Here is a 14,838-nt window from a genome sequence, read left to right as displayed (position 1 = left end):
GGAGTGTAGATTTTCATGATAAGAAGCTGAAGGGCCAGTCACAGTGGTTCTACCCAGGGGCAGGCTTGTGCCTGAAACATTGCCCAGAGGGGCATCTTGGGTCTTCCTTTACCATCATATGCTGGAAAAATTATCATAGAAGATAAATCTCGACAAAACAATATACGTCTCAAAATCAGTTGATACTTTCCAGTACGTCATTCACTCTATAATTACTTCTGCTTCATACTGAATAAGTTCAATCTCTAGTGAGACTCATGTGTAAAGGGCACTGCTTCTCTGCCAGTGCTGTATGCGTAAAAGTTTAACCTGCACTTGTTTGTACCTGTCATCAAACACTCAACATATCCTTTGTGGCAAAGTTTACCAAGGCAGTTTCTGTCAAACCTCTTGCCCCAGGCCTCTGCGGACTTTGAAACATGCCTGGGATTCATCCATGTGAGAAAGCACTGCTACAGGTTTGTGGAAGGCTTGTTGTTCTACATTGGTTCATATCCATGACAAAATGTAAGGAATGTCCATTAAATAATGCCACCATTAAAGAAATTGTGTAGTCTCCATATATAATTTGAATTGAATTGACTTGAAAGGCAATGAAATCAAGTTGTAACAAAGATGAGCTAGAATACTTCTGAAAACTGCTAACACAAGAAATGTTTACAAATCAGAGGTATGCGGACCAAAACTTTTATTCTAACACAACGTGATTCATTTTCCTATTCAACAAAGGCTGAAAATTTGTTATTTTACAACAATTCACTGTTATACGTCACAATTATTACTTCATAGCGTCAAAACAGCATAGCGGAAAAGAAACAATAAAAAAAACAGGCAAATATTTGTTGGACGTCATCAAGGATATACCCTTGGTAACATGTCAGAATCAAAATAACATAATTATTATCTCATTTAGTGATTTGCTCTTGAATAAAATCATTGTCATTCAGATGCATATTTGGTACAGCCCTCATGGTATAATTCCTCCGCATCTGAACTCCAAACAATGATTTTATTACAGGACAAATCACTGGATAAGATATATTATTTCTTAAATATCCCAAGTGTCAGCAAATAATTGTTGTTCTTGCAAGTTTTATATTAGAAACAAAACAGAAGTTTACTCTTTTATTTGCAACCAACTTATTTTATGAAAATAAATTAACATAATTCAATAAAATACATACATGACATTCAATACTACATCTTTTATAAATGAGTACCCTTTGATCAAAACAGTTTATGGAAACTAAGAGTCTATATTTTATAAAAAAGGACATCAAAATATTTTTGAAAATTATGGGCTTCTTGCACCAAAAATATTGCAAAAATAGTACTAAACTATAGATGCTTTTGAGAAAAGCGCATGTCTCCCACAACTGCCCCTATGAAAAATGTCTAGTTTCTCTGGATGGTGTAGACGAGTGGACCCAATTAGATGGTCTGGACGAGTGGACCCAATCAGTAATTCAAGGGCCATAATTCAAAACTGCTTGAGCAGATTTTGCTTGTTATCGAACACATTTTGTTCAAGTTTGGTGAAGATCGGATAAGAAATGTTCGACTTAGAGTGTGGACAAGCTTTGTGATAGACACACACCCTATGAAAAATGTCTAGTTTCTCTAGATGGTCTAGACGAGTGGACCAAATTAGATTGTTTTTTGACGAGTGGACCCAATCAGTTATTCAAGGGCCATAATTCAAAAGTGCCTGAGCAGATTTGGCTAGTTATGGAACTTGGCCAAGGACTTATGGTCAAACACATTTTGTTCAAGTTTGGTGAAGATGGGATGAGAAATGTTCGTTTTAGAGTGCGGACAAGCTTTGTGACAGACACACAGACTGGAGAAGATTGGATGAGAAATGTTCGTTTTAGAGTGCGGACAAGCTTTGTGACAGACACACAGACTGGAGTAAATCAATATGTCTCCCACACCACTGTGTGGTGGGAGACATAAATAAAGCATAAACAAAAATTATAACATTAAAACCAGACTAAAATGAAGTTTAGATACTTATGAAATTTTGCTCATTAACAATTGTCATAATACAATTTCAAGGGTAAAATGTTCTGTTACAAGTTTCAACAGAAAAAACTTCAAAGGTACACTAAACCCACATTTCAGATTTTAAAGTTAGTATGAAAAAAAATATATATATTATTTATGTAAACATAAAATAACATGTTTTTGTGTATTAACAGTACTATGCATTAGATTCAAAATAGCATACAAATAATACACATAAATGTGTTATACCTCCAAACCAAGAGCTGTCTGAGGACAGTAGCGCTTGATTATTCAATAGCCTTGTCAACTGAATTAATATAAAAGTTGAGAAAGGGACCCAATTTTGTAACAAGAGGGCCAAGTACTTTTGGGGTTATGCTCCAGACAATTTTTTTTTAAGAAAATAAGATTAAGGGGAATAACTAAAAAAATAGGCAAGGTAGAGTTATTGTTCTTGCAAATTGCACTTCCTCCCAATGTGTTCTATCAGTGTATGAAGTTTGAAGAAAATCCCTCCAGTACTTTTGGAGTTATGCTTCGGACAAAGATAGTTGCAGACGGACGCACGGACGGAGAGCATTCTTAATATCCCCTTCGCCTTTGGCTAAAAAAACAAAGTTTTATAGACCGGCTAAATAGGCTGTCTAAAAAAATGGACAAATCCAAAAGAGTTGCAAATATCTAAGAACAGTACAGTAACTAACAACGATGTGACACTTTACAAGTTTGAAAGAAACTGTATCTAATTGTTATTTCAGAAAAATATATCTGTTAAAATTCACGCTTATGAGAATTCTGCCTCTGTTTTAAATAGCTGTTGAAATTCACACAAGCTTATGTTATGTGGTTTTAAATGTTCAGGTAAAATGTAATAAAATGAAAATTAAAGACATACAGCTTTCTGACAGATAAAGAGAACATAATGAAAATTAAAAACAAACAATTACCTGACAGGTAACAATTTATTATTTTTAACATTCTAGTATTATTTTATGGAAGTTTAACATTTCGAAAGAGATAAAGTCATTTCAATATACCACTACTTGTTTTAGTCGTTCTAAACGTAAGCCCCGCACATTTCTATAGAGAAGTTGTTTAAATAGAAACTATTAAAATAAAAACATTACATTTCTTCATGTATTTCCTTGCTGTACTTATAAGATAGTAATAGGCCGCCTTCACTGGAACAAAACATTTAGTTGCTTTAACCCTAAAAATCTGCGTACATCAGTCACCAAGTTGACGCAATTTTTTGATTTACACCAGTTGAGACATGCTTTTATGGAATGTTAACCTCTTGAAACTTTTTTAGGTTTTTCATGTTTAGAGCCCCTAGGATTGACTTCAGTTGATGGTAATCAACTGTATGTTTTGTTTGTGAGTTAAAAAGAGACCAAAATACTCTAAATCAAGTTTGTTTTGTGAAATTTTATTGAGCGCCTCATTCCTCCATGTTTTGGTATTTCGAAGTTTTGACGTTTAGATTGCCAGTCACAAATATAAATCAATCTGAACGTCGAAATATTTTGACTAGGATCTGGCCCTACAAGTTGTGTGTAAGTTTTATTAAAATTGACTGCAAAATGTGATCTCTATTGTGTTCATAAGAAATTCAAAAACGGGACACGGACGCCAACGCATGGGCGAGTCCAACAGCTCTACTATTCTTTGAATAGTCGAGCTAGTAGGGGGTCACCCAAGGAATAAATTTGTAAACATTTTCTGAAAAGAAAGTTTCAAAGTGTCTTCTGTATACTTATATGCCCAGCACATGGCAGCCATGGTTTTTATTAGTAATCGGGACAGCCATTTTTGGTAGAAGTTCACCCAAAGAACATTAAAAGAAATTATATAAAGACTTTCTTCATAGATTAGACTGCAATTTAACATGTTGGCATGTTAACTGTTATGTGTGAAGCATTACTGCTGTAATGTGGTGCTATTAATCTACGCCAATTACTGATAAGCTCCTCCCACTAGAGAGAATCTGTATTGCTTGATACTTGTTCTTAGAATTCCATGCTATAGTCTACATGTTCTGTATATATCAAATTTAGTTAGAACACACGTGTTGTAGTTCTTTACATATATTATTATTCCTTAATAATATGACAGGAGCATACAAAGATATATCATAACATGGTGTCAGAATCTGGAACTTATGATTATAATTCATAACCAGACGGAATATAATCAGTGAAAAATAATTTCAGTCGTGCTGCACCCTCGATCAATTATTACGCCCGACGTATAACCGCCCATCGTGCATAAATAGTGTTAAAGCACTCTTTTGCTATAAATTATTTCTTAAATAATTATCCTTTTCTCAGTATAATGTTGCAGTCTGACATGTATATTGAATGGAAATCACAAGCAACTTTAATCTAGTTTACATATTTATTTTTTTAATTCAGTTTTAAAACTTTTCTAGAACTCAATCCTTCTGTGCTGGACCACATAAGATTGATGAGATGAACATGTGATTTTATGTGTTTATATGTTATTTCATTCAGTGAAGCATTTACACCCTTATCTTTGTATTTTACACTTTTTCTTTGTGTTGGCTTATCAATTAAATGCATATTCAACATGAGGGATGAGGAAAATGGGCAAAGTACAGCTATTCCAGCAGAGAACTGTACTTTATCAAACCAACCAGTTGCTCCAACAACAAGTGCAATATATACTGAGGCAAACTTTGACAACTGGCAACACAAGGTTGCCACTGGAACTAGACCTTGCAGACTGTAGTCTTATTTCAACTTGAGATTTGTTTCATTAGAAAGAACAAATGATGTGATGCCGAGTTGGTTGCTTGGGTTGAAAGAATGAGGATACAGATGATTATTCAGGCAAAAATACAGAAACTAGATGAACTTTTGTGCTCAAAACAAAATGCGACCTACATACGAATTGAAGGCTCAAACCTTTGGCCTTGAGTTGTGACCTTTACCTTAAGCCGACTCATGAGCTCTGCACATTGTCTTGATGAGGTGATCATTTGACCAAAGTTTCATGAACACCATTAAAGGGGTTTAGGAGACACTGAACAGACACAAAAAGGAAGGCTGAAACATTTGACCGTAAGTTGTGACCTTGACCTTGAGTCAACATGGCCGACTCATGCTGTCTGCACATTGTCTTGGTTATCATTTGACCCAAATTTCATGAAAATTTTTCACAGGTTTTAGGAGATACAGAGCAGATACGGAGATCCGACACAGCTGACTCATGAATTCTGCACATCCTCTAGGTAAAGTGATCATTTGACCAAAGTTTCATAAAAATCCTTCAAGGGTTTTTTTAAGTTATATGGACCAGACTATTATTTCAGATGGACAGAGACCCTCCCTATAACCCCTTCACCACTCGTGGCGGGGATTGATTAACCTCAGCTTTTCATAGAGGAGCTTTGCATAATATATCAACATGTATTAGTGGAAGTGCAGGGCAGATCTAAGTAAATTTTCTGATTACCATCAGATTTGGGTATAGCCCATCAATCATTTTCAATACAATGCACTATCAGGTTAATCGGATTGGAGATTCTATAGTAATACATGTAAACACCTGTGCAACAATAGACCCATAGCATTTATGATAAATGCAATGCTTCATTGCACTTGCCTTCGCTATATTGTATTGACCGCTACATTGTTTACCTCTATTACTTTTGAAGTAAATAAATAATATATATCAATCTTGAATATTGTTTTACAGGTAAGTTGGATATTTCACTCATTCATTACACGAATTATGTACTGTAATATATTTTCATAGTTAAACAGTAATTGCTTTATTACAAGGAATCATTGTTTCATTCCGCACCAGTCAAAAAAGGACCAACGACCACATTTGTTGCCATGTTAAACGCTGAGGCCATAGCAACCAATGAGGGTGCAAAGGGAAATATTGGCTCTACCAAAGCTGGAAGCAGGCCATGACAGAATCAAGACATTTGACAGACAAAAGGGCCATGATGGCCCTATATCGCTCACCTGTTTAACTTGGCCGAAGTCAGAGAGATCTTATTGTGACTTAAGTTGTGAGCAACTGTGTAGAGATAGACCCTAAAATTTTCAATGATAGTAATACATTAAATAAAGTCTAGAAATTGATTTCCAAGTCCTTGAAATAACCAAAAATGATTTCACAAATGTGAAGTTTATGATAGTTTTGTTAATATCAATAACAGAAGTTTTAATTTTTAATTTAAAGTTGTTATCCACAAAAAATGACAACTCTTGCCTTGGGCTAGTATTTATAAACAGAGATATCTATTAGTTTACTTCCCTTGGAATTACACAATTGAGTGGAAAATGAAAACTGTTTTAGACACAATATTATACTTTTTTGCACAACAAAAACATTCAGGATTTATTCATTTGTGTTTGATTTACCCATCAAAACATGGTTCCTATGATTCTGTCAACTTACATATGGTAAAAAATTGACCTTTAACAAGCCAATAATAAAATGAAGTACCAGTAAGTAATTAATAGTGCAGATAATACAGTTTTGCTTGTATCAAAATGTCACAATAGAAGCACTTTTGTAATACAGAACACCTGGTAGGATTAGTAAAGGTGAATTTTATTGATCTCTATTTCCTATGCCTAAACTGTGGTTAAAATCAAATGTAAAATGTCACTTCTATGTTGTTCACAAGGTAAAAATCAACAAATTTTGGCTCTTTCAGGGATCAATCAGGGGCCTTAACTCCAGAACCTATGATTGGATCTGACGGATTCAACATGGATTCCAAGATCTATTGTTGTTAAAGATGTTTTGCAAGTTTGTATTAAATCAAACCATACTGAAGTCTGTATTGCTGCAAAGACCAAAATAGCAAATTTTGGCCCTTTAGGAGGCCATAACTTTGGAACCCATGATGGGATCTGGCCAGTTTTCTAAAGGGACTGAGATATTATGCCAATACAAGTTGTGTGCAAGTTTGAATAAAATTGATAGCAAAATGTGGTCTCTATTGTGTTTGCAAGTCAAAATAGCAAATTTTGGCCCTTTAAGGGGCCATAACTCTGTAACTCATGATGGGATCTGGCCAATGTTCTGTGCAAGTTTGATTAAAGTTGAAAATGTGGTTTCAATCGTGTTCACAAGAAATTGTGGACAGACGACAGACGATCAAAAAAGCTCAACTCATCACATAGTGACCCATGATGGAATCTAGTCCATTTTTTAAAGGAACTGAGATCTTATAGCCACTTACCAGTAACTTGTGTGTAAAAGTGGTTTAAGTCAAATGTAAAATATCACTTCTATCTTGTTCTCAAGGTAAAAAGTTACAAATTTTGGCTCTTTAAGGGGCCGTAACTCTGGAGCCCATGATGGGATCTGGCCAGTTTTTGAAAGGAACTAAGATATTATGCTAACACAAGTTGTGTGCAAGTCTGATTAAAATTGTTCGCAAAATGTTGTCTCTGTCAAGCAAGCTTAGGCAAAACAGCAAAGTTTGGCCCTTTACAGGGGGATTACTCTGTAAATAAAATCTGGAAAGTAGATACCCATGATTGGATATGGCAAAATTTCAAAAGAAACCGAGATATTATGCCAATACAAGTTGTGTACAAGTTTGATAAAAATTGATTGCAAAATGTGGTCTCTATCATGTTCACAAGAAATCATTGTTGGACGACCGTTGCCGACTATTACAAAAGCTCACCTTGTCACTACATGACTGGTGAGCTTAAAACAGTTATTTAAAGTTTTTTTTCTGTATTTTGCTGTCATGCACCAAAAATGCATAACCATAAAAAGAAATCAGCTAAATGTATTTCCATTTTAACTTTAGTGGCACATAAAAAGGCCTTTAAGTGTCCTAATTTGAACAAATTTGGCTAAAGATCTTAGATGATGTTACAGACCAAGTTTAATGAAGACCCATCAAGCAGTTCATTAGAAATTTTTTTTAAAAGGTATTTCTATTTTTTAAGCTGTAGTGGCCCCTAAAAGGGGCAAAGAACTCTCAACTGAACAAATATGGTAAAGGACCTCATAATGTGATGCTCTAGACAAGGTTTGATGAATACCAAACAGCAGTTCGTGGGAAGATGCTATTTAAAGGTCATTCCATTTTTATCAGTAGCAGCCCCCAAAAGTGCCAATTGTCTCCAATCAGAATATTACTAGCAAACTATTTTCTTATAAGGCATAGTACACACTACTATGTGTAATAACTTATCTTGTCCATGTGCAAGAAAATCCAAAAGAAGAGCTAGACGAAACGGTGCTTTACAGTGATACACAGGAAAGGGTCTATTTGCTTTATGTTGTAAAGCGATCAGAGAAATGTTTATAGTATTAAGATCAACCAACACTAAACATGCTTACTAAATGTGGAAGGTACGTAGAAACGGTTCTAAAGTTATTAAGTAAATCTAAGGACAATGAACCTCTTGATAACAACTCTTACAGCCAACATAAGACATTTGCAGGAAGAGTATGCAGCATTTTTAGTGAAAGGCAAATTTGATGACTGAATGGCCTAGTTATTTAGGTAATTACGTATAAGTTATGTGCTTACCTTGGTGTCATCATGCGCAGGGGAATCTCAGTGAACGTAATCCGGATAGCAAACGAACCTCGTAAAGGAGAGTTTTCTAACAGATTACTTTCAAAAGATTCGCATCATTAAAACAGTAAACTAAATACATTTTTTCTTTTAATAATCGTTTTAAAAATATTTAGAAATGGAGCCTCCCTTAGAAACTTAACATATTAACTTGTGTATGCACAAGCTGGACGGTAGGGAATGGGGACCTCTTCTTATTTGACAAGGGTTCATCGCACTTTAGCAACAGGAACATGATTATTGTGTGAAAATTTACCAATCAAAGCATATTGAGGTTCACATCTAATCTGACATGGGTCCAGTACTCTGTGTCATTCGAATTTTGGATGTGCATAGCCAGAAAGTAAAATGTCACTTCACGATAATGATATTATTTTGTCTCAGGCAGTGGGTAACTTTAAAAGCTAAAGTGAGGACGATATTCTGTTGTCTCAGGCATTAGATTTGATGGAATGTAGATTTTCACTACCAGGAATAGATCAAATAATTGCCAATGTTTTGATCACATAGAATTTAACTTGACTCATTGTGCGAGATTGAAAAAATGGAAAATGAAACACTAAGCCAAATAATGAATAGTTATGATGTTCCGCTTACCGACAATACATTTGGAAATTTTAACCTGTGGTAAAACGATGTGATTGGGGACACTACCGGCACTTTGGATGACAGGTTAGCTCTCTATTACTTTCACCTATGGCTGTTTTAAAGCGACTGTGATTTCAACTTCTACATGTTTACAAGTTTTCCATGTTTGTTTCAGCGAGCATCTAAGTTGGCAAATTTCAGTTCTTTCCACTCAGTTCACAATACATTATATTATAGTAGAATAACTTCAGGAAAGATAACTTTTGCAAACCCTTGATTAAGGATTTCAAAAAATGTGTCCACAAAAAAATGAAATGCTCAGATTCGTTTTTCACACCTAGTTTAACGTGTTGCATAGTGGGTATTTTGCATGATTTTAGGACATAAAAATATGCAGATTGGAAATTATACACATTTTTCCAAAGTTTAAAGAACAGTGCTTTAGGGTATAGCTGATAGCTAACAAACTTTGCTTGCATTACAGTTCACAGAAAATGAATTTAGTGTTGTGTTGTTTTTTTCTGTATTTTGAACGAAAATTGTCACATTATTTTCCAAACATTTAGCCTTTAGTAAAAATCATGACTTTGTCACCTTGGCATTGTTTACATAATAAATGCTATACTTATAGCTCATCATAAACAAAGTTCAGGTAAGTTTAAAAAGAAGAGTAATTCATGGAAGCTACTGATATATCAATCAGATACTGGAGTATAATTATACTTTTTTTCATATTAGTAACATATATATATATAAATCATTCCGAATACAAAAAGGATAAACAAGGTCCCTACAAGGATACTTCTAACCAAGTTCCATGAGAACCCATCAAGCTGTTAAAAGAAAAGTTGTTTAAAGGTTTTTTTTTCTATCTTTAGCTCTTGCCATTAAGTGCAGTAAATTAAAACCAAACAAACAAATTTGAGTATGAACAATCTTTACGTAAGATTCTACAAATAAGTTTGGTGGAAATGCATTATGTGGTTCTAGAAAGAAGTCATTTTAAAGTTTTTTCTATTTTAAGCTCTGGTGGCTATCAAGTGCAGTCAAGCAGAACCAGTTGAAAAAATTGGAGAATAGTCTCATGAGGCAATTTCTAATACGTCTGTTCAACATCCATCAAGTGGTTCATGAGAAGAAGTTGAATAATGCTTTTCCACTTATAGCTTCTGTGGCAATATTTAAGTGAAAGAATCTGAAAAAATTGAGGTAGGTCCACGCAAGGATACTGCTGATAGTTTGGTAAGCATCTATCAAGCAGTTCATGAGTACTTGTTTAAAGGTTTTTCAATTTATAGCTCTGGGGGTCATTATGTGCAGTCAAGAAAAGAACTTGAGAAAGATTGTTCTCAGGGAGCTACAGACCAGGTTTAGTGAAGAAGTGGTTTAAATCTTTTTTCTATGTCATTAAGTGCAGTCAAGCAGGACCATTTCAACAAATCTGAGAAAGGTCCATCCAAGGATATTACAAACCAAGTTTAGTGAATATCCATTATGTGGTTCAAGAGATGAAGTTGTTTAAGTGTTTTTTAGTTTTAGCTATGGCGGTCCCTAGATACAGTGACAGAAAAACTATGCCAAGACCAGTACCGGCAGTATCAAAGGAGATGTTTTAGTAAAATGCTGACACCGAGCAAAATACAACTGACACATGGTGAACATAAATACTCCCATGAAAAAAAGCTAAGGTGACTTAAGTAATATAAAGAACATGAATTTTAACTTATGTTCTCTCAATATGTATCTAACATGTATAATGCTGTATTAACTTTCACATATACAGGAGCAATGTTTTGAGTTCATGATCTGCACTGTTCGCTATTCAGCCAGTATTGTTTTGATAAGCACCCTTTTAAATGGTACTGGCCAGACTGAAAGATGGACAAGTTCATTGTAGAAATGTAGCAGGGTAAGGGTTAAAAAATCAGCAAAAAAATATCACCCGAGGTAGAATTTCAGTTATCTCAAAAGTGAAACACCAGTTCCCTTGGAATTTGAGGTACCAAGTTTCTACTGTACACAGATAAAAAAGACAGCAATAATGGTGGTTATACATTTTGTTTGCAAATAATTTCTAAATAAAACTAGAGCTATCACTGAAGGTGATAAATGTACCCCCTGCATGCACTGATGCAGAACATTGCAATTTGACGCACACAAGCATAACTAGAAAACGCTTTTGTAAAAAAGCGCATGTCTCCCCCAATGCAAAGTCCTATAGGCAAGAAGTCAATAGGGGTCAGGAGTGAAAGTCAAAGAGACACTGATGGTTGGCTGCAATAGGGATCATCTACTTGGCATGTCCAGTCATCCCGCTAAATTTCAACACTCTTGGCCTAGTGGTTCTCAAGTCACTGTTCAGGCTCTTGTGACCTTGACCTTTGATCAAGTGAGCTCAAAATAAATAGGGGTCATCTACTCTGCATGTCCAATCATCCTATTAAGTTTCAACATTGTAGGTCAAGTGGTTCTCAAGTTATTTCCAAAAAATGATTTTACATGAACAGGCCACTGTGACCTTGACCTTTAATAGACTGACCCCAAAATCAATAGGGGTCATCTACTCTGCATGTTCAATCATCCTATGAAGTTTCAACATTCTGGGTCAAGTGGTTCTCAAGTTATTGATCGGAACTGGTTATCAATGTTCAGGCCCCTGTGACCTTGACCTTTAACGGAGTGACCCCAAAAACAATAAGGGCCATTTACTCTGCATGAACAATCATCCTATGAAGTTTCAATATTCTGGGTCGAGAGGTTCTCAAGTTATTGATTGGAAATGGTTTTCAATGTTCAGGCCCCTGTGACCTTGACCTTTGACAGAGTGACCCCAAAATCAATAGGGGTCATCCACTCTGCATGACCAATCATCCTATGAAGTTTCAACATTTGGGGTCAAGTGGTTCTCTAGTTATTGATCGGAAATGATTTTCAATGTTCAGGCCCCTGTGACCTTGACCTTTGACGGAGTGACCCCAAAATCAATAGGGGTCATCTACTCTTCATGACCAATCATCCTATGAAGTTTCAACATTCGGGGTCAAGTGGTTCTCTAGTTATTGATCGGAAATGGTTTTCAATATTCAGGCCCCTGTGACCTTGACCTTTGACGGAGTGACCCCAAAATCAATAGGGGTCATCTATTCTTCATGACCAATCATCCTATGAAGTTTCAACATTCTGGGTCAAGTGGTTCTCTAGTTATTGATCGGAAATGGTTTTCAATGTTCAGGCCCCTGTGACCTTGACCTTTGACGGAGTGACCCCAAAAACAATAGGGGTCGTCTACTCCAGCAGCCCTACAACCCTATGAAGTTTGAAGGTTCTAGGTCAAACTGTTCTCCAGTTATTGCTCGGAAATGAAGTGTGACGTAAGGACGGACGGACGGACAGGGCAAAAACAATTTGTCTCCTGAGGGAGACATAATTATGTAGACTTTAAGTATAAAGACTCTTTGTATATAGTATAGTAACAAAAAACAAAGTCCCATAACTCTGCAGAATATTTATCTAAAAGAACGTAACATGCACCATGCACAAGTAGGGTTGGTACTGATCACTTGTGTGAAGTTTCATTAAATTGTGTCACTGGGATGAGGAGAGTTGGTGTGCACAAGATTGCATATGCAGACTGTATGTATATAGTATAGTAACAAAAATCAAAGTCCCGTAACTCTGCAATTTTTTTTTTCTGAAAGAACCTAACATTCACCATGCACAACTACTGTTGTTACTGAACACTTGCGTGAAGTTTCATTTAATTGTGTCAAGGGGATGAGGAGAGTTGGTGCGCACAAGATTGTGTCTATGTATATAGTATAGTAACAAAAAACAAAGTCCCATAACTCTGCAAAAAAAATTCTGAAAGAACCTAACATGCATCATGCACAACTACTGTTGTTACTAATCACTTTGTGAAGTTTCATTAAAATGTGTCAAGGGGATGAGGAGAGTTGGTGCGCACAAGATTGTGTCTAGACAGACAGACAGACGGACGGATGGACGGACAGACAGACAACCTGAAACCAGTATACCCCCCTTACAACTTTGTTGTATGGGGGTACAATAAAGTAAAACTGGACCCATTAATATATATCACATCTATAACAATGTTGGATTTACTACAAGATAGTATCTATATCACATCATGTATGTATCGGAATATTTATGAAAGTTGTGCAATAAATAACTGTGCTTATGTAAGATATCCCTCTTAAAATACATTTAACATATCAAGAATCTATAAAATATTAGTACATAATATCACATTTTAAAGTGTAAGGGGCTTGTCTAGAACAATTCTATTCAAAACAGAAAGTTTAAATAAAACCTGTACACACAGTCTATTGCCATTTTAGCACAAATACAACATCCAACTACTCAATGACTTATCCAGAGATCCATCCCCTGCCAGATTTATTAAGTTTGAATAAATAGGTTGTTCCAAGTTTACACAGAATGGGGACGCAAAACAGTTTAGACTGAAAAGCAATATAATTTAGACGGAACAGCAACCCAACACAGTTAAGACAAAATGACAACACAACAAAGTAAGGTATCACCAAGATATAAGAGGTACAATAAATTGTTTACACAAGATGACAATGGTTACGTTTCAGAAGAATTGCAGGAAGCACTACAATGCTATTGGTCGTTCATGCCAAATATTGCTTTTATTATCAGTATTGAAAACCTTTGTGTACGGACATACTAAGAAATTTCACAAAATAGGTAAATAATGCATAGAATCTCTTCAATTTTAGCCAGCTGTAAAAGGTAAAGTAGGACAGCACAGCATTATTAACATAAAAACATTTGTGAACTGAACTACATGTAATTGTGGGTAGAATTATTTTCTTTCTCAGATGTCATTCTACTTTGTAAATGATATTAGAAAGACATCTTCAGTAAACCACATAAAAGATTTTTTATGTTAATATAGTTTTAGGTTTAATAGTGGATAGAAAAATTAATATGAGAACCACACCCCCAACCCCTCCTAAAAAAAAGAATAAATAAATTATATTTGAGCCGTGCCATGAGAAAACCAACATAGTGGGTTTGTGACCAGCATGGATCCAGACCAGCCTGTGCATCCGCGCAGTCTGGTCAGGATCCATGCTGTTCGCTTTCAGAGCCTATAGCAATTAGAGAAACTGTTAGCGAACAGCATGGATCCTGACCAGACTGCGCGGATGCGCAGGCTGGTCTGGATCCATGCTGGTCGCAAAGCCACTATGTTGGTTTTCCCATGGCATGGCTCATTTACAGACATTTTTATCTGGCAGGTTTCATTATTACCTTTGAGACATATATATTAAAGATAAAGCAGATCTTAAAATGTGTTGAGTATCATTCTTAAACAATAACTTTCCTAAATCCAAGCTTATTATCAACTGATGAATGACTGGCATATCTTGATCACATCTTGTTTGATACTTTCATATTCACTGTCATCTAAGGCAGCATTCCGTATAGTTGACTCTATCTTCTCTTCATCAAGGTCATTAAATAATTCCCGTACTGAAAATAAAACATGACTTTACTTTGGCTTGTAGTGGGAAAATCCTTACAGTAAACTTTAAATTACTTCATTTGCGTGAATCTGACCATAAGTTTAACTTTTTCCCCCATGCCCTTAAAGTGTACAT

At 35.5% G+C, this 14,838-nt stretch overlaps 1 protein-coding gene across 4 annotated transcripts in view; it reads right to left on the bottom strand.

Annotated features, from left to right (window-relative positions):
* Nucleotides 1–1,112: 1,112 nt before the first annotated feature.
* Nucleotides 1,113–14,838, bottom strand: part of LOC123525396 (GDP-D-glucose phosphorylase 1-like) — a 55,724-nt gene continuing 41,998 nt past the window's right edge. For all 4 annotated transcript variants that reach the window (XM_045304418.2, XM_045304447.2, XM_045304428.2 and 1 more), the window contains exon 11: nt 1,113–14,710. In XM_045304418.2, coding sequence (XP_045160353.2) covers nt 14,580–14,710 — 131 coding nt within the window. In that variant the 3' untranslated portion in view covers nt 1,113–14,579. The remainder of the gene's footprint in view (nt 14,711–14,838) is intronic.

The sequence above is a fragment of the Mercenaria mercenaria genome, chromosome 1 (genome assembly GCF_021730395.1).
Source record: "Mercenaria mercenaria strain notata chromosome 1, MADL_Memer_1, whole genome shotgun sequence".
NCBI classification, from domain to species: Eukaryota; Metazoa; Mollusca; class Bivalvia; order Venerida; family Veneridae; genus Mercenaria; species Mercenaria mercenaria.
The sequence above is the reverse complement of the archived record's forward strand: the minus strand, read 5'-3'. Positions and strand labels throughout refer to the sequence as shown.